Here is a 21,027-nt window from a genome sequence, read left to right on the forward strand (position 1 = left end):
GAAGGCTGAGGGATGACCTCGTCTCACATTTGGCCTCTATCCCTCTAAACCACTCATACCCAACAGGTTTCTGCAGAGTCTACAGTACAGCAAGGCTTGTGTTCCATTCAATATTTCCGCCACCATCTCCCACTACCATGGTGCTGTTGTCTTGAAACACAAAAGTGCTGAACTAACATCTGTGGAGAACATGTTTCGGATCGCCACCCTGCATTTGGCTGCTGGGTTAATTTTGATTTTAGATTGCAAAGGATCACTTGTTGTTTTCCAAATGACGTGCAATCTGTATTTATTGCGTCTTTGGAATATCCAAAGTCTCCGCTTTTCCATTTCAGAACATTTATTCGTCAGGCATTAAACAAGGGTCTAAAGAAGGGTCTCGACCCAAAGCGTCACATGTTCCTTTTTTCCAGAGAAGCTGTCTGATCCGCCGAGTTACTCCAGTTTCTTGTATCTATCTTCGGTTTAAACCAGTATCTGCAGTTCCTTCCTACACATAAAAAATAACGCGGCGACGGGAGAAGAACCCACTATTTCGGAAATGCCAGGAAAGTGTACAGTAATCTTTGCTCCGCAGCCAAACTGGTTGAAGGAAGATTGCCGAAAACATATTACTCAGATAAACAAGGGAGGTTGACAACATATTAAAATGTATCTCCGGTTAAACCCGTTTTTCTTACTGGGCAGCCACTGAATAAATGAGGAAGCAGCTTAAAATGAACTGTCGTTCAAAAGTAAATCGAGATAAGATCATTATTGATTCAGCTTCAATCAATAAAACGCCGCCCGCACTTTTTATGCATTAGCTCTGTTTTGGAGTATTTTATGTGTTAGTACACGGACATTTTTTGTAACTTAATCTAATGACCTTGGTGGTTACACTGCCTGTATGCAACCTGTCAACATTGTTCTCCCAGCTCTTCAACAAAACCACATCATAACGCGTTGCCCTCAGAGGACCAGTCACCATGTACGAACCCGTGCAGCCTTTTACAACAGCCTCCGGACAGGGAGTGAAAATAAAATCTCTTCTTACGAATAAAAAAACCTCAATCACTTTGGAATGTGTTGGAAGGAACAGCAGATCTTGTCCGGGAACATTACCATCTGGTTTGGGAATTGCTCTGCCAAGGACAAGAAGGCTCTGCAGAGAGTAGTACGTTCGGCCGAACGCACTATGGGAACTTCACTTGCCCCCCTGCAGGAACTATACATCAGGAGGTGCAACTCCAGAGCCAACAATATCATGAGAGACCCCTTCCACCCCTGCAACGGACTGTTCCAGCTGCTACGGTCAGGCAAACGCCTCCGTTGCCATGCGGTGAGAACGGAGAGGTTGAGAAGGAGTTTCTTCCCAGAGGCCATTCGGACTGTAAACGCCTATCTCACCAGGGACTAACTCTACTGAACGTTTTTCCTTCCATTATTTATTATGTAAAAGAATATGTGTGTTATGATTGTGTTTATAGTTTGTTTGGTTGTTTGGTTGTTTGTCTTTTGCACAAAAGTCCGCGAGCATTGCCACTTTCATTTCACTGCACATCTCGTATGTGTATGTGACAAATAAACTTGACTTGACTTGATGCTGGTTTAAACCGAAGATGGACACATAAAACTGGAGCAGCTAACAATGAATGGCCTGTTCCCTTTATCATCGTTACTTTTGTTCTACATCTCTCGTTTTCCTTTCCCCAGCTCAAAGACGCAGGATGGAGATGTCCTCTTTAACACTGTTGCTTATTAAAACAGACCTTCATTCAACCTTCATGAGAGGTTGGCTCAAGAGTAACTCGGGAGAGGAACTTAGTAACTCGGGAGACGAACTTGGAACATCGAAGAAATGACAAGTAAACAGTAAATTTAGTCAAACCCGTGGGAACTTGGTTAAACTCTTGATCATACACTTGGAATCTCGTACACAACCACGGGTCTTTCGCTTGGGGTACCTCGTGGGTCAGCTCGCACAGTGTGACAGGGCTCACTCGACCTGCCATCCATTGGTGAGATACAAAATAATACCATTACGTCACAATTTACGGTTAAGGAGCTGCAGTCAGTAGACTTAAGGCTAGTAAATCACCAGGCAGCGATGGATTTCCACCAGAATGGTACAAGGCCTTTAAGAACACCTCTGCTCCTGTCTTGCTTTAACTGGACCCTTAAAGAGGGCAGGGCTCCCCCATCATGGAAGGAAGCAATTATTACCATTTTACCTAAGGAAGGCAAAGACAAAGAGCAATGTAAAATTTTCAGGCCAATCTCAATTTTAAATGTAGACTACAAACTATTTACCTCAATCATTTGCAAAAGACTAGAGACTTTTGTACCAGATCTGATTACTGAAGACCAAACTGGATTTATTAGGGGGTGTCAAACACAGGACAATATTAGAAGAACCCTCCACATTGTGGATAATGCTAAAAAAAAAAGGATACAAATATGGTCCTGGTCAGTTTAGATGCCGAAAAAGCATTTGATAATGTTAGTTGGGTATTTTTATATGAAGTACTAAGGAGATTTGGTTTCAATGAAGATTCAATTCGGTGTATTAAAACAATATATCAGGAGCCTACAGCTACGATTAAGGTAAATGGAAACCTATCAAAAAGGATCCAGTTAGAGAGGGGCACAAGACAAGGATGCTGTCTTTCTCCTACTCTCTTCATTTTGTATATTGAACCCTTAGCACAAGCAATAAGGCAGAGAGAAGACCTGCAGGGGGTCAAAATAGGGGGGATAGAACATATCATTTGTCTTTTCGCTGATTATGTCATTATTTTTCTTGAACGACCAGATATATCTCCCAAATCTAATGAACCTAATGAAATATATGGATACTACTCAGGGTATAAACTGAATATAACAAAAACACAAATTCTTTCATTCAATTATTCTCCATCCCAACAAATCAGAGATGCATATAATCTGAAATGGAATTCAAAATCGATGCAGTATCTTGGTGTAACTATAACCAAAACACTTTCCAACATGTTTGAAACTAATTATAACAAAATTGAAGAAAACATCAAAAAGGATGTTGAAAGATGGTCTACCCTTCCTCTAGACTTCAGTGCCAGAATACAAATGGTAAAAATGAATATCCTACCTAAACCACTATATTTATTCCAATCTCTCCCAATTAATGTTCCCCGAGACAAATTCATAGCCTGGGATAAGATGATCTTTAGATTCATTTGGAATAGCAAAAAACCAAGAATAAAACTAACAACACTTCAACTGCCGAAAAGCAAGGGTAGAATGGCTTTACCAAATCTGAGGAAATACTTTTATGCAGCTCAACTCAGATCTCTGGCTTGTTGGTGCTGACCTGATTATGAATCTCGATGGAAAGAAATGGAAAGGGAGATACAGGGTTACCAGACCCAGATTTTGGTGGGAGACAAATATCTGAGAGAGGCTTTGATACATGCTATGGATCCAATAGTAGCATTTACGTTAGAAATATGGAATGTTATAGTGGAAAAATACAAATTAAAAAGAGGGGTTCACGCATTGAAGTAGTTCGCATATGACTCAAAGTTTAAGCCAGAGGTGTATGATTCAAAATTCAAAGAATGTGCACAAAAAGGCATAACGGCAATCAGGGCCGGCCTTAAGCCGATTGGACCGATTGCTCCCAATTGGGCCCCGCGAGTAAGGGGGCCCCGCGTCAGAGTTATCTACTCTTGGCTCGGGTAGATCTACCCCGGGTGGAGGGAGGAGAGAGGGGCGGAGAGAGAGAGTAGACAGATGGAGGGGCTAGAAAGGGGTAGACGGGGAAGGGGGTGTGAGGGGGAATGAAGAAGGGGGAGAGGGGGAGGTGGGTCGTTCGCTCACGGCAGCGCTCCCGCCCCTCCAGTCGCCGTGCTTCACGCACACAGCCCCGGTTCCACCCCTCTCTCTCCCCGGGGAGACGCGGTGAACAATACAGGGAGGTCCGGGCCGGGGGTTGGAGCAACGTTTACAAACATCGGCCTCAGCTCACACCCGTCAGCCCGGACCCCGGCATCTGCTCCCGCCGCTGGCCCTCCCTCCCTTCTCTCCTTCCCTCCCCCCTTGTCTCCTTCCCTCCCTCCTTCCTCTCTCTTTTCCCTTCTCTCATTCGTTCCATCTCTTCTTTCTCTCCTTCCCCCCTCCTTTCTCCTTCCCTCCCACCCTTCTGTCCGTCCTCCCTTCTCTCCCTCCTTCCTTTCTCTCCCTTCCTCCCTCCCTCCCTTCTCTCCCTCCCTCCCTCCCTTATCTCCTTCCCTCCCACACACACAAACACACAGACAACTAACACACACACATCACACACAGACAACTAACACACACAACTAAGTTAGGATGGGGTAGAAGCCCAAAGGGTAGGATGGGGCTGAAGCCCTAAATTTATTGCCTGGACTGGTTTTTCACCAATGGTTATTGGTTTTCCAGGATCTATTTAATTAAATTACTTTTTTTTTCATTTCACAGTCACTAAAACAAGTGGTATTATAACTATGTACTTTTCAGAGGTGATCTACAATTTTGTTTGTTACTTGTAGGCTTACATGTATGCAATTTTATATTAAAATGTAGCTTAGATCTGTTTGGTCCATTAAGTCGCAGGCACTTTTTAAGTGCACATTTTGATTACTTTCCATTCTACCATAGAGATATAAAGTCTATAATAGACTTTAATTATATTTCTATGAATCTACAGACCTTGGCTGGGAACCTGGGGCTCACCAAAATTGTTCCCAATTGGGCTCCGCACCTCCTAAGGCCGGCCCTGATGGCAATGTATACAGTTTCAGAAAATGGCGAGTTTATGAGCTTCCAAGATTTAAAGTCAAAGTATGGTCTCGAAAACAAAGATTTTTTTAGATACTTGCAATTAAGAGACTACTTTAAAAAAGAGATAAGGCCAGAACAAGATGAAACTTCAAATATTTTCAAGATGATTGTGGATGCATACAAACAGAAGGGGTCTCGGGTCATCTCTGCTTTCTAACAAGCTCTAGTGGGAAGTGAGGGAGAATCAACGCTCTACATAAAAACAAAATGGAAGCAGAATTAAAAATTCAAATAACAGAAGAAGAATGGTATCAAATGTGTGAAACACAATGTTCATCCACAAGCTCACTAGTATGAAGAGAATTTTGCTGGAAGAATCTAACTCGCTTTTTTATAACACCCAATATAAAAAGCAGACAACTTGCTGTACAACAACACTGTTGGAGGCTGTGCGGGAGGGAGTATGGAGGCAGACCACTCGCATATTTTCTGGAACTGTGTAAAGATAAGGCCATACTGGGAAAATGTTAACGTAGCTGTTAAAAATATCTTGGGTTATAAAATCCAAATACCTGCCCTGTGATGTATCTGGGGCACATTAAAGATATTGTAAAGATAGAAGATACTTATTTGATTAAAGTTTTACTTGCAGCAAGTAGGAAGGCCATTACCAGGCAGTGGCTTAATGAAAAAAAAAAAAAACAGGAACAGTGGCTAGAAATTGTGCAAGACATCTTTACTATGGAGAAACTGACTTATTCCTTGAGAGTCAAGGAGAATTCATTTGAGAATATCTGGGAAAAATGGTCCGTTTATTTGAGCCATGACACCAACTAGATAAATGCTGAGCTAGATGTGGGAAGATTGTGTTATACAGAACTAGATGGTATGTTTGTGTGAATATTGAAATATCTCCAGATAACTAATCAATGTAACGTTTTTTTTTAATTTGGTAAGGTGACTACCCACTGGTACTGCTCTCCAAGTTCGCTGGCTGCAAAGTTACAAATTCAGACATTAAGAAACCTAATGTCTGCTACTCACAGGATGTGATTCAGCAGTTTTCATTCTGAAGCACAAAACTTGGTTACAATCAAAAACTTTTCTGGAACAGAATGTGCCTTTTACAGTTGGCATAGTTAAACTATTATTCTGGAGAAGTCACAAGGAACTGCAGATGCTAGAATCTTGAACAAAATTACAGAGTGCTGGGGTAACGCACTCGGTCAAGCTGCTTCTGTGGAGTTGAAAGAAGGGTCCTGACCCGAAACATTGCCTATCCATTCCCAAAAGGCTACAAGGTGCTGGAGTAACTCAGCAGGTCAGGCAGCTTCTCGAAGAGCATGGATTGCCCTTTAGTGTTGAACATTTCCACCCTGGGGAATAAGGTTCTGACTGTCGACCCCATCTATGCCTCTCTTAATTTTATATACATCTATCAAGGGGGGCTCACCTGCTATCAAAATTTTCATCCACGTTTCTATGTCAAGGAATTGCAGATGCTGATTTACAAAAAAGACAAAATACAGGAGTAACTCAGCGGGTCAGCCAGTATCTCTGGAGAAAGGTTCCACCCCAAAACCTCCAGCACTGTTTTGTTTTCCGACACTTTTTTCCCACATGTCGGGACTTGATTATTCAATACTTTCCTGAATTTATTTTACCTTTACTCCCTCAATAAACTGGATGTCATTCAAACCACTGCTATCCGTTTCCTTGGCTCCAACTCTGTCTGACATTCAGTTTTCAAATTCTCACCCTCATTTCCTTGATCTCTCTAATCTTTTCCCACCTTGCAACTGTACAAAATCCCCAACTGTTTTCCTGAATTTTAATTGCTTCTCTTCAGTACCTTTAACTCTGAAAAGGTCGATGAAGCCACACTTTCTAGGACAACTAGGAGTGGGCAACAAATGCCAGCAATGGCCTGGCCTAAACAAAATAAAATAATGATTTCACCTAGCCTTTAACTTCACATTCCCTCCATAAATCTCTGCCTCTTGGGCGCCCTCCTCTGCTTTAAAATATTGTTTGAAATCTACCAATTAGTTTAGTTCAGTTTATTGTCACATGTACTAAGGTACATCTTTTGATGCGTGCTATCCAGTCAGTGGAAAGATTATAATATTACAATTGAGCCGTCCACAGTGTACAGATACATGATAAAGGGAATAATATTTAGTGCAAGATAAAGTCCAGTAAAATCTGATTAAAGATAGTACAAGAGTCTCAAGCAAGGTAGATAGTAGCTCAGGACCACTCTCTAATTGTTGATAGGATGGTTCAGTTGCCTGTTAACAGCTGGGATGAAACTGTCCCTGAATCTGGAGGTAGGCAAAAAATGCTGGAGAAATTCAGCGGGTGAGGCAGCATCGATGGAGGGAAGGAATTAGCGACGTTTCGGGTTGAGACTCTTCTTCAGACTGATGTGAGGGGGGGGGGGGGTGCGCGGAAAAAGAAAGGAAGTAGGCGGAGACAGTAGGATGTGGGAGAACTAGGAAGGGGAAGGAGGGAGAAAGCAAGGACTATCTAAAATTAGACAAGTCAATGTTCATACCATTGGGGTACAAATTACCCAAGTGAAATATGAGGTGCTGGTCCTCCAATTTGCGCTGGGCCTCACTCTGGCCATGGAGGAGGCCCAGGACAGAAAGGTCAGAGTGGGAATGGGAGTTGAAAGCTGAGCAACCGGGCAATCAGGAGGTGTGCGTTGCAGGGACAGTTTCTTCTGAACAGGCAACTGAACAAACCTAAAACAACTAGAGAGTAGTCCTGAGCTACCACCAGTTAGCTCATTGGTGACCCTCAGCGTGTCTTTAATCGGACTTTAACTCGCACTAAACGTTACTCCTTTTATCATGTGTCCGTACATCGTGGATGACAAAAGATAATTGTCTTTTCTCCCACTAATATCCCAATGGCTCAGCAACAAATTTTGTCCAGTCATTAATTTATAAAGCGTTGGGATATTTTACTTTTTTAAGGAGCTAACGTGACTCAACAAATCGTTTAACACAGCTGCGATTGATAATGACTCTCAAAGCTCAACATGATCAGTCAAGGATGAAAATATACACCACATATAAAAACATTGAGAAGTTTTTACTCAGAACAATTAATCAGATCTGCTTAAGAAGGAACTGCAGATGCTGGAAAATCGAAGGTACACAAAAAAGCTGGAGAAAATCAGCGGGTGCAACAGCATCTATGGAGCGAAGAAATCATATCTGCTTGACCTTTGTTGTGATTTACATCCACGAGATCACTTTAACCAGATAATTTAAATTTTCAACAACAATTCTGGTTCCCATTTGATGTCCACATGGATAGGTTCCGAATAGGGTCGGAAGAAGGATCCCAAACAGAAACGTCACCTATCCGTGTTCTCCAGACATGCTGCCCAACCCGCTGAGTTACTCCAGCATTTTGTATCCTTTTGTGTAAACCAGCAACTACAATTCCTTGCTTCTACTGCTTCTACATGAATAGGTGATATTTCAGGTCGGGAACTTCGAGCTTTATTATTCAATGGTCAGTCTGATAAAAAAAAACGTGTGCGTTCTAGAGCAGATTAAATGACTGGTGCCGATGCTGGCTACCATTATTACAAAGCACCTGCGATGAACAAACCGTTGGTGATTTGGCTTGAAAGTCAGAATTTACACCAGATAATCCATGAAAAATTGTGCTTTCTTGAGCAGGTTAGAGGACTGGTCCCAATGCAAACATTCATCACTACAAAGTAGCAAGATGGAAAAGCCTAATGGCGATTCGGCTTAAAGATCAGAATCAACACCGAACCCTTGACTGATTTATTGCAAAAGCAAAAAGTAGGCGGCAAGAGTGGCATCATGGTAGAGTTGCTGCCTCACAGCACCAGCATTATGGGTTCGATCCTAACTTCGGGTGGCGTCTGTATGGAGTTTGTATGTTCTCCCTGTGACCACAAGGGTTTTCTTCAGGTGCTCCGGTTTCCTCCCACATTCCAAAGATGTACAGGTGTGTCGGCTAATTGGATTTGGTAAAATTGTTCCTAGAGTGTAGGATAGAACTAGTGTATGGGTGATCGCTGGTTGGCGAGGGCCAAAGGGCCCGTTTATATGCTGTATCTAAAAACAAAAAGCCTGTTCAAATTATTTTAAGAAACTGCATGGTAGCAAATGTAAGAATTTGTCACATGTAGAGAAGGTGGATGAACAAATTTAAAGCAAGGGTTAATTTGTTCATCATTAAGGAGCACAGTGAAACAGCATGTTCTAATCATGTTGCAACAAATGTTTTTCCTGATTCATTGGCTCAGATAATTAGCAATGAGAGGGCATTGTAATTATGCTGAGCAAGTGTTCACGGTGGATAAGACCGGATTATATTGAAAACATATGCCAGAACACACTGATACTGCAAGGGAGGAAAAGACTGCTCCAAGAGATAATAGAGCAAAAGAGAGACTTGGCCCCATTGCTTGGTGGAAATGCTGCGACAGAATAATGCTCTCAACCCAATATTTAGCTTGATGAATCTCTTCCGGATGGGTCTCCAATGTAATACGGGGCCACTACCAATTTTCCAGCAACTGGTGGTCTGTCACCTCCTTTATTCCAGGCAAAATTACGTGAGTGCACATGTAACCTCCCCCCAGAAGCCCACCCCCGCTAAAAAATAGTGGCGCCTATGCTGGGTGAGATGGCCAATCTCAACCTCATCGGAACTTCCGCAGCCTGACTTCCGCAACCGGGCTCTGGAACTCTAACTGATCCGTTCCCACAGCCGACTTTGTGGGCCAGTATCTCGGCCCTCTGGCGGCCAAGGCGAACCGTTCAACTCCTCTGAGGCTGTGATCTCTGATGGTCCAGCAAAACAGATAACACGGTAAGGCTCTGGAACCAAAGGTGCTGGAAAATCGGTGGTGGACCTGTATATCCATTACCAAATATGGGCACATTTGCATGTTCATCCATTCAAGGACATTCACGGCACCTCGTCCAGTGAACTGTAAGTCCAATAAGATGACTTGGGTGTTATTAGCCTTTTAATTTAAGGCTGTTTTAAGAAAACTACTAATTGCATAAACACATGGAAAATTACTCATCGCTATGAAGATCTTGGGAGGTTGGGGTTGTGAAAGATTATGCAAATGCAGGTCTGAAGTCCAAGTCTGAAGAAGGGTTTTGAGCTAAATGTTATCTATCATGTTCATAAATCATAGGAGCAGCATTAGGCCATTCGGCCCAGAGTCTACTCCGCCATTCAATCATTCCTGATCTATCTTTCCCTCTCAACTCCTCTCCTGCCTTATTCCCATAACCACTGACATCCTTACTAATCAGGAATCTGTTAATCTGTGCGTTAAAAATACAAAATGACCTGGCCTCCACAGCCATCTGTGGTGATTAATTCCACAGATTCACCATCCCTGAGTAAAGAGATTCCTCCACATCTCCTTTCTAAAGGCCGTCCCACTTGGCAATTTTTTCGGCGACTGCTGGCATCATTGACTGATGTATCAGGTCACCGAAAATTTTGCGGCGTGATGCGGCGTGATGACGTATTGGCCCGCGGTGTTTTATCAAGTGTCGGCAACATTTTTTTTGTCGCCGCTGGATTTTGAAATGTTCAAAGTCTTTTGGCCGGTAGTTGCCGAAAAAATTCGCAACGTGGGACAGGCCCTTAAAGGTACGTCCTTTTATTCTGAGGCTGTGCCCTCTGGTCCTGGATTCTCCCATTAGTGGAAACATCCTCTCCGCATCCACTCTACACAGAACTTTCACTACTCTGTCAGTTTCAATGAGGTCCCACCTCATTCTTTTAAAGTACAGCAAGTACAGGCTTGGTGCCATCAAATGCTCATCTTACATTAATGCTATCCGTGTCTTAGATTAGTTTAGTTTAGAGATACAGCGCAGAAACAGGCCCTTTTGTCCACCATGTCCGTGCTGTTCAGCGATCCCTGCACATTAACACCATCCTACACACACTAGGGACAATTTACAATATTACAAGTCAATTAATCTACAAATCTGTACGTCTTTGGATTGTGGGAGGAAACCGGAGCTCTCGGTAAAAACCTACGCAGGTCATGAGGAGAACGTACAAACAACAGCCATATTTAGGATTGAACCCAGGTCTCTGGCGCTGCAAGGCAGCAACTCTACCATTGTGCCACCGTGCTGCCTTTTTATGTCCTCCAGAGATAGTGGCTGACCTGTTGAATTACTCCAGCACTTCAGTGTTTCCTCTGCAGTTCTTCTGTCTATATATGAACAAGCTTTGTTTGTAAAAGAACACCCACATACTACAGTGCCCTCCATAATGTTTGGGACAAAGACCCATCATTTATTTATTTGCCTCTGTACTCCACAATTTGAGATTTGTAATAGAAAGAAAAATCATATGTGGTTAAAGTGCTCATTGTCAGATTTTAATAAAGGCCATTTTTATACATTTTGATTTCACCATGTAGAAATGACAGCAGCGTATATACATAGTTCTCCCATTTCAGGGCACCATCATGTTTGGGACACAGCAATGTCATGTAAATGAAAGTAGTCATGTTTAGTATTTTGTTGCATATCCTTTGCATGCAATGACTGCTTGAGGTCTGTGATTCATGGACATCACCAGTTGCTGGGTGTCTTCTCTGGTGATGCTCTGCCAGGCCTGTATTGCAGCCATGTTTAGCTTATGCTTGTTTTGGGGGGTAGTCCCCTTCAATTTTCCCTTCAGCATATAAAAGACATGCTCAATTGGGTTCAGATCGGGTGATTGACTTGGCCACTCAAGAATTGAATATTGTTTAACTTTAAAAAACTAATTTTGTTGCTTTAGCAGTATGTTTAAGATCATTGTGAGGAAATTATTGGAAAGACTGGGCTTGTATTCACTCAAATTTAGAATAATGAGAGGGGATCTTATAGAAACATATAAAATTATAAAAGGACTGGACAAGCTAGATGCAGGTAAAATGTTCCCGATGTTGGGGGAGTCCAGAACCAGGGGCCACAGTCGAGGGATAAAGGGGAGCCTATTTAAAACTGAGATGGTAAAAACTTTTTCACCCAGAGAGTTGTGAATTTGTGGAATTCTCTGCCACTAAAGGCAGTGGAGGCTAATTCACTGGATTAATTTAAAAGAGAGTTAGATAGAGCTCTAGGGGCTGGCGGAATCAAGGGATATGGGGAGAAGGCAGGCATGGGTTATTGATTGTGGATGATCACAATGAATGGCGGTGCTGGCTCGCAGGGCCAAATAGCCTCCTCCTGCACCTATTTTCTATGTTTCTATGTTTTTATTGTCTTGCTGTAGAATGAACCGCCAGCCAATGGGTTTTGGGGCATTTGTTTAAACTTGAGCAGATAGAATGTGTCTATGCACTTCAGAATTCATTATGCTACTACCATCAGTAGTTGTATCATTAATGAAGTTAAGTGAGCCAGTACCTTCAGCAGCCATATATGCCCAGGCCATAACACCCCCACCACCGTGTTTCACAGATGAGGTGGTATGCTTTGGATAGGGGTAGTTCCTTCCCTCCGCCATACGTTGCTCTTGCCATCACTCTGATATAAGTTAATCTTCGTCTCATCTGTCCACAACACATTTTTCCATAAATGTGGTTGCTCTTTTAAGTACTTCTTGGCAAACTGTAACCTGGCCATCCTATTTTTACAGCTAACCAGTAGTTTGCATCTTGCAGTGTAGCCTCTGTATTTATATTCATGAAGTCTTTTGCAGACAGTGGTCATTGACAAATCCACACCTGACTCCTGAAGAGTGTTTCTGATCCGTCGGACAGGTGTTTGGGGATTTTTCTTTATTATAGAGAGAATTCTTCTGTCATCAGCTATGGAGGTCTTCCTTGGCCTGCCAGTCCCTTTGCGACTATTAATCTCACCAGTGCTCTCTTTCTTCTTAATGTTCCAGACAGTTGATTTTGGTAAGTCTAAGGTTTCGCTGGTCTCTAACAGTTTTATTCTTGTTTCTCAGTCTCATAATGGTTTCTTTTACTTTCATTGGTACAAGTTTGGTCCTCATGTTGATAAACAGCAATAAAAGTTTCCAAAGGTGACGGAAAGACTGGAGGAAAGACTAGGTGCTGAGAGCTCTCCTATACCTGTATTAAGGAGGCAATTAAACACACCTGAGCAATTACAAACACCTGTGAAGCCATGTGTCCCAAACATTATGGTGCCCTGAAATGGGGGAGGGGGACGACGACGACTATGTATAAACACAGCTGTAATTTCTACATGGTGAAACAAAAATATATAAAATACCCTTATAAAAATCTGACAATATGCACTTTAACCACATGTGATTTTTTTTCTATTACAAATCGCAAATTGTGGAGTACAGAGGCAAATAAATAAATGATGGGTCTTTGTCCCAAACATTGTAGAGGGCACTGTATATTAAACATGCCTCCAACTGGATACAGTCAGGTATAAAAATACATTATTATATAATCAGTATAATTATACATAATCAGTCTGCAAGGCACGCAAACAAAGTTTAAGTATTTGAAAATATTAGCTTTAGTTTTTGCCATCAGCAGTCCGAGAGGAATGAAATCAAACTTCCCACCACAATTTACTGACAGTCTTACCCTAAAACGTGTTTTCTTTGTCAGAGCTGTAAAGAAAATTCGAACAGCAGGATATTCCGTTGTGAATTCACGTTTGGTTATTAGACCTCTCTTCAAACATTGCAGTCTCTTTCCCACTATCTTCCTAAACTCAAATTTTGTGTTTTTTTTAATTATATAATATGTCATGAACATGTTTATACCTGTCAGGTATGCAACTCCTTTTTACTTTTGTTTTTAAAAATGCGACATTTTTCTTTGAGCGAGATCACATTTCAACGGGGGGGGGGGGGGGGGGGGGGTGTAGTCAGTCTACCACACAACAGAAGGGGGAGGAGTTGCAGTTTGATAGCACAAGGAAGAAGGATCTCCTGTGGCGTTCTGTACTACATCTTGGTGGAACCTGTCTGTTGCTGAAGGTACTCCTCAGGTTGACTAGTGTGTGATCGAGAGGGGTATTTTATGTTGCATGAGGAGGCTAGAGGGGTAAAAGGCGAGGACTAAGGGATCTCCAAAGGATCCCAACCCGAAACATAATTTAACCAGAGTATGATGTTTACATATCTGTTGTGCTACTGCAAGAAAGAACTTATCTTTAGAGATAAAGCACGGAAACAGGCCCTTCGGCCCATCGATTCCACGCCGACCAGCAATCACCCTTGACGCTACACACAATTTATTATGTTACTAAAGCCAATTAACCTACAAACCCACACATCTTTGGAGTGTGGGAGGAAACCGGAGCACCTGGAGAAAACCCACATGGTCACAGGGAGAAGGTACATACTCTGTACAGACAGCACCCACAGTCAGGATCGAACCCAGGTCTCCAGCGCTGTAAGCAGCAACTCTACCGCTGAGCCACCCCAATTTCATTGTTCCGTTTTGGGACATAACAATAAAACATTCTTGACTCTTCATCAGAGTTACTGCCTGACCCGCCAAGTCATGGGCCGTGGAACCGGGGGGGAGGGGGGGGGCTGGGAGGGCTGCAGCCACCCCACTTTTTTGGCTAGACATGTTTCAATGTCTCCGGCTTTGGACAAGGCACTGCTGTGCTCTGAGCAACCTGGTCGTGGCTGTTGGAGAGACGGGGCTGAGGGAGGGATGGAAGCAGAAGCAGCGGCGGGGACAGATGCGGACGAGGAGCCGGGGCTGGCGAGTGTTTGCAGGCCTGGCGAGTCGCTCGCTGCAGCTTCGGCCACGGAGCAACCTCACAGTGCAAGAGTCCCGGGCCGTCGGAAGCGTTGCGTCGCTGCCGTAGTCTCTGCGCTGAATTCACCCTGGTGACCGCCATGGACCAGGCTGTGGCTCAGTGCATCCTGGAGGACAACCAGTGGCTGCTGGAAGTAGGTACCAAGCACAGGGTAGAAGTGGTGGAAGATAGTGGCCTTCAAATGGGGGTGGTTGGAGAAAGCATCCTGCTTGCCTGCTAGATTTTTACTTACTAGAACTGCAGGAAAAATGGTCCTGATGTTGGGGGAGTCCAGAACCAGGGGTCACAGTTTAAGAATAAGGGGTAGGCCATTTAGGACTGAGATGAGGACAAACTTTCTTCACCCAGAGAGTTGTGAATCTGTGGAATTCTTTATCGCAGAAGGCAGTGGAGGCCAATTCACTGGATGCTTTCAAGAGTTACTGTAGATTTAGCTCTTAGGGCTAACGGAATCAAGGGATATGGGGAGAAATCAGAAACGGGGTACTGAATTTGGACGATCAGCCAGGATCATATTGAAAGGCAGTGCTGACTCGAAGGGCCGAATGGCCTATTCCTGCACTTATTTTCTATGTTTCTACGCGAGTATATGGCAATAAAACCCGACCACTTGATTTTGAAGCATTCATGCATGGTGGAGGTATAATGCAGTCATAGAGTGATACAGTGTGAAAACAGGCCCTTCGGCCTAACTTGCCCACATCTGCCAACATGTTGTTTAAGAAGGAACTGCAGATGCTGGAAAATCAAAGGTACACAAAAAAGCTGGAGAAACTCAGAGGGTGCAGCAGCATCTATGGAGCGAAGGAAATAGGCAACGTTTCGGGCCGAAACCCTTCTTCAGACTGATCGGGGGTGGGGGGGGGGGACAAGAAAGGAAAAAGGAGGAGGAGCCCGAAGGCTGGGGGATGGGAGGAGACAGCAGGGGGACTGAGGAAGGGGAGGAGATAGCAAGGACTAACAAAATTGGGAGAATTCGATGTTCATGCCCCCAGGATGCAGACTCCCCAAGCGGAATATGAGGTGCTGTTCCTCCAATTTCCGGTGCTGCTCGCTGTGGCCATGGAGGAGACCCAGGACAGAGAGGTCGGAGACGGAGTGGGAGGGGGAGTTGAAGTGCTGAGCCACCGGGAGGTCAGCTTGGTTATTGCGGACCGAGCGGAGGTGTTCGGCGAAACGATCGCCCAACCTCCGCTTGGTCTCACCGATATAGATCTGCTGACATCTAGAGCAGCGGATGCAATAGATGAGGTTGGAGGAGATGCAGGTAAACCTCTGTCGCACCTGGAACGACTGCTTGGGTCCTTGAACGGAGTCGAGGGGGGAGGTAAAGGGACAAGTGTTGCATCTGCCAACATGTCCCAGCTACACTACCTATTTTTGGTCCATATCCCTCCAATCCTGTCCTATACATTTATCAGTCTAACTGTTTCTTAAATGTTGGGATAGTCACAGCCTCAACTACCTCCTCTGCCAGCTTGTTCCAAACACCCACCACCCTTTCTGTGGAAAAAAAAGTTACCCTATCTCTCATGTAGGCCCTACATTATCTTAAAAATACTTCAAACAAAAAACATTGAAATCATACTTCTACAATGCACTAATACATGATTTTAATACATCAAATTTCAAAAAGTCCCTACCGTGGGAGGGGGTTGCCCCCCTCCCACACCCTGCCTTCACTCGGTCGCTCCACTCCCTCGCCGGGTACCCCCGAGGCCAGTGACCAGTGATCACAGCCCCCACCACTTTCAAAAACGCTCCAAGTTACGCCATCGGTTTGTGCTTTTGTTTTGTAAACCAGCATCTGCAGTTCCTGCTGTCTACATTAATAGGGATGATGGAAGAAATGAGTGCAAGGACATCTACATACAAACACACACACACAACTCAATACCATGTGCTTCCAAAACAGCATTGTATCAAAACATCAACACCGCGATGCATCTATCTGGGTAAACGGGTACAAAACAGGGCAGAGAGGGGCTGGGTTGTAGGGTCTTGAAAGCTGTGGCGTATCAAAGCTGAATCTCTTTAATTGTGACACGAGACTCTCCGATGGTTTCTTGCAGAACATGGACCTTCTCAAAGCGTTGGGCGGACCTCTGTTTGTTGATGTCAGGCAGCGCAACGCAAAGATTATAGAGGAGCTCCTCTAGTATCTGCACACAAGGTGATCGGCTGCTGTAACACGGCCATGCGACAATGCTCGGCCTTTCGGACAGAAGCCAAGGCGTTGAAGGAGAGGGAGGGTGGAAGGAGGTCGGGAGAAGGTGGACCCGTCCTATCCCTGCTCTACCCGCTAAAAGATGTCCCACCAGCCTCGCCCCTTCCCTCCCTCTCTCTCTCACCTCCAGCACTGTGGACCTTGCTTGACTTCCCGGGGAACGGCATCGTGGTGGGACGAGGCAGGCTGGTTCAATGGCGTGCTCAAGCGGCGGGCTTCTTGCGGCTCTGGCTCCGGGGATCCGGGGACGGGACACAGCGGGCTGGGCATTGCCGCCCGCGGGGGCACAGGCAGCGAGTGGCGGGACGGGACGGGCAGCAGGGGAACTCAACATGTGCCGCCCTCCTGCTAATCCATCAGCTCACCGAGCACTCCGAATGGCTAGGTAGATTTGCTCATCATAATTCCACTTAATACTGCATCATTCAAAGGGACAGACAGGCCCTGCAAGGATGCTTCTCTGCCTCTGCCGCATTTGCTCTCAGAGTACAGTACAGCAATGTTTGTGCCAAACATGATGCAAAGAAAAAGTCATCCCATCTGCCTGCACCTGACCCTTATCCATGTATCTTAGAGCCCGCTGAGCGCTGACATGGGTTTAAGATTAAGAGGGGAATTATTTAATAGGAACCCAAAGAGCAACTTTTTATTTACACACAAAGGTGTATGGAACCAGTTGCCAGAAGTGGAAGCTGACGTTGGTACTATCACAACATTTGAAAAACATTTGAACATGTACATGGATAGGAAAGGTTTAAAGGGATATGGGCCAAACGCAGGCAGGTGGAACTAGTGTTGATGAAACATGTTGGTTGGTGTAGATAAGTTGGGCCAAAGGGCCTGTTTTCACACTGTATGACTGACTTTAAGGGCCTCTTCAATGCCACTATGATATCTGAATCCAGCATGTTCCAGGCACCCACCCCTATCTGTGTAAAAAAGCAATGCCTCGCACATCTTCTTTAAACTTTGCCCCTCTCGCCTTAAAGCTACAGCCTCTAGTCGGGTGACATTTCGGGTCACAACTCTTCTTCAGACTGAATGTAGGGGAGGGGGGTGTGGAGAAGATAAGAGGGCAGGAGAAAGCCCGGCAAGTAATAGGTGGATACGGGTGAGGGTTGTTTTTTGATAGGCACATGATTGAACAGAGATGAAAAGACAGAAAATGTGAGTCAAAAGGATTGAAGCGTTTCAAATTATGAAGCTAGAGGTGGTGGGATGGGGGAATGGAGAAATAGATGCAAGTTCAGGTGAAGGGGGGAGGGAATTAATGAAAAAGGGGAGGTAGGGAAACAAGGGAGAGGAGGAGGGTTATGTAGTTACTGAACATTTAATGTTCATACCATTAGATTGTAAGCTACCCAAGCCGAATAGGAGAGGCTGTTCCTCCAGTTTACATTGGGCCTCACTCTAACAATGGAGGAACAGCACCTCATATTCCACTTAGGTAGCTTACAACACAACAAACATAGAAGTCATCAATTTGAGCTCACTATAATGCCTCCGCTTTTTCTCATCCATCTCGTTTCCATTTTCATTATTTAATTGTGCTCAAGTTCCTCAACATACTTTTAGCTTTTTTTTAAATGTCCAATTAACTTTATTTAAAGAGTTCACGTCAAGTTCCAAGTGCATGATTATCAATTTTTCCTTGTAATTTAAGTACTTCAAAATTTGTTGCAGTGAAATGAGCAGAACGACATGGAGGGTGGGGAAGAGATATGCTTCCCCACGATCTTTTGCACGACCCTCAAATGCACAGTCGCCATATTTCGGCGTTGTTTACAAAAGAAAACAGTCCAAAGTCCGGTCCACATGCTTTAAGAAATATTTCCACATTTACAAATCCAGGTATTATGACTACAAACAAGAAAACTGTTGCTTAGCAAATTTTACAAGTCACCAAATGGCATTAGAAATTGCCATCACCCCAAATCCTGATAATAGTCTTTGAAAATAACACACCCAGGTGATGAAAATATTATGGAAATATTTGATCTAATTATGGACCAAATACATTAGAGACGAGAAGATGTTGGAAAAATCTTGTATAGTAATATTGTAAATTCACCCAGTCCCGTAAATTAATGGACCAAATTCTGAACAATAATTAAGACATGTAATTATATCTGCGGAAGGATTTTCATCATAGGAACTGGCCGTTTTCAATGGATCATATGCTCACTTTGAGCCCATTGCCAATTACATTAAGAAGATTGAGGTGGGGATTACAAACCAGAGATAACTATGGAGCTGTTCAAGCCTTTCGGTTTAACTAACTCACCCAGTTAATTCAAAAGTATGCAAAGCAAATTATTGTCCCAGCCAATTAATATTTTAACAGCAATTTTAACGATTATGCTGATCTGTAATCCTCTTTATATTTTATGACATTCCGATGCTTCACACTACCTACTTTAGGGAACAATGCTCCACCAAAATTGTCAAGTGCTCAAAATAATAATAATACCATTAAGAATTTAGCAATGCCTGAAATGGAGATGGAACGTTGAATGATAATATTGTGCTAGTTGTTGATAGATCAGAACTTACCAAGGCAATCAGTACAATTCTTCCAACATCTTCTGCATTTATCGATGCAATCATTTGAATCTGTACGAGGCATAAAAAACAAATCTCCTTATGTCAAAGGAATTGTCAAAGCTATTGAATATCCTTTCACTTCACTAAAATTTTGAATGAGTATTTTCAACCATATGCAAAACTATAATGCAGAGACCAGAGGCTTGCCTTGGGCATTTCATGCCTGTACATTTTTTTTACTACAACACACATCCAGCAACCAAGCCACCTTTTAGGATGGTTAAGTGACAATGATTCTTGCTGACCCGATTTTCAAAAATTCTCAATAAAGATTTCAACCACCAGATTCAATGGTCCATCTACTTTATTGTCACGTATGCACAATACAGTGAAATTATTTTGCACAACCCACAAATGCACAGTCGCCATATTTCGGCGCTGTTTACAAAAGAAAAATGTCCAAAGTCCGGTCCACATGCTGGAAGTACTGGAACGCCCCTGATCCAGGCAAGCCCCAGGCTGCTGCAGGCCCATGACCCAACGTCCTTCTCCTCGCCCTACCGCCACTGCAGCCGACCTTGAAGGACCAGCTTCTTCCCCTCTGTTATCAAGCTTTTGAATGACCCTTCCATAACCAAGGGTACAGTCCGATTCTCCATCCTACCTCAATGCTGACTTTGAACTTTTTCTCTGGAACTATAGCGCTACAATACTGATGTCTATTTTGTGCACTGTACCTTTCCCTTCAATCCACTATTGCAGTGGAGTTTGGCTTGATTATATATTTTTGGCTTGATTATTTGGCTTTAATACTATATATAAAGTATTATCTGATTTGATCAGATAACATGCAAAACAAAGCATTTCACTATACCTCAGTACACATACCAATAATAATCCTAAACCAATCTCTGCTCACACATGGCAGTTGAGACACCAATATCTGGTCACATCCGATCTTCCAACCTGCCTCATTGCAGACCTTGGACTTTTTCTCAGGTTCCTATTCAATTCAATCTGACACTCTAGAAAATACTTCTTGAAATATCAGCACTATTAAAAGGACAATTAACAACTACACCACAACATTTTCGGCATGGCTACAAGATTGTGACCATTTTAATTTAAATATTCCAGCTTTCTCTCTTACAGAAAGGAGACTAATTAAAGCTATGCCATGACTCAGGCACACTCACCAGTCTCTTCGTCTTCGTAATCTTCTGCCAGTTCCTCCATTTCTGGAACTGCAAAGGTGAACATCAGGTCATCAGCGGCAATTCTATTTTTACATGTGTAGGAAGGAAGTGCAGATGCTGGTTTACACCAAAGATAGGTACAAAATGCTGGAGTAACTCAGTGGGGCAGGAACTATCTTTGGATAGAAGGAATGGGTGACGTTTCGGGTCGAGACCCTTCTTCAGACAGACTTAGTCACCCATTCCTTTTCTCCAGAGATGCTGCCTGTCCTGCGTTACTCCAGCATTTGGTGTCTATCTTCTATTTTTACCTGTATCAGGTTAAGTTTTACCCCATTTTTAAATATACAGTGCTCATTCTTGAACCATAACCCCATTAACCCCCACAATTTACCTTGATGTGGATGGGAAATGTTTAGAGGGGTTTAGATGGATATGGACCAAAACAGGGCAGATGAGACTAGTGTGGATGGGGTACCTTATGGGTCACAAGTTGCTGCGGGTG

General features: G+C 43.6%; 1 protein-coding gene across 4 annotated transcripts in view; it reads right to left on the reverse strand.

Moving 5' to 3' along the window:
• The window catches only part of atp8a2 (ATPase phospholipid transporting 8A2), a 279,736-nt gene extending 262,652 nt beyond the window's left edge, over positions 1-17,084 (reverse strand). Inside the window, exon 1 of one of the 4 annotated variants that reach the window (XR_004412354.1) lies at positions 16,907-17,073. Coding sequence is in view for 2 of the 4 variants with exons in the window: in XM_033022781.1 (XP_032878672.1) it covers positions 16,907-16,949 (43 nt within the window). In the remaining 2 variants the exon portion in view is untranslated. Of the gene's footprint in view, positions 1-13,360; positions 13,580-16,906 lie in introns of those variants that run through there. The other 3 variants (XM_033022781.1, XM_033022782.1, XM_033022784.1) reach the window with 3 other exon arrangements.
• Between the last annotated feature and the right edge of the window lie 3,943 nt (positions 17,085-21,027).

Source organism: Amblyraja radiata, chromosome 6, assembly GCF_010909765.2.
Source record: "Amblyraja radiata isolate CabotCenter1 chromosome 6, sAmbRad1.1.pri, whole genome shotgun sequence".
In the NCBI taxonomy this organism is placed as follows: domain Eukaryota; kingdom Metazoa; phylum Chordata; class Chondrichthyes; order Rajiformes; family Rajidae; genus Amblyraja; species Amblyraja radiata.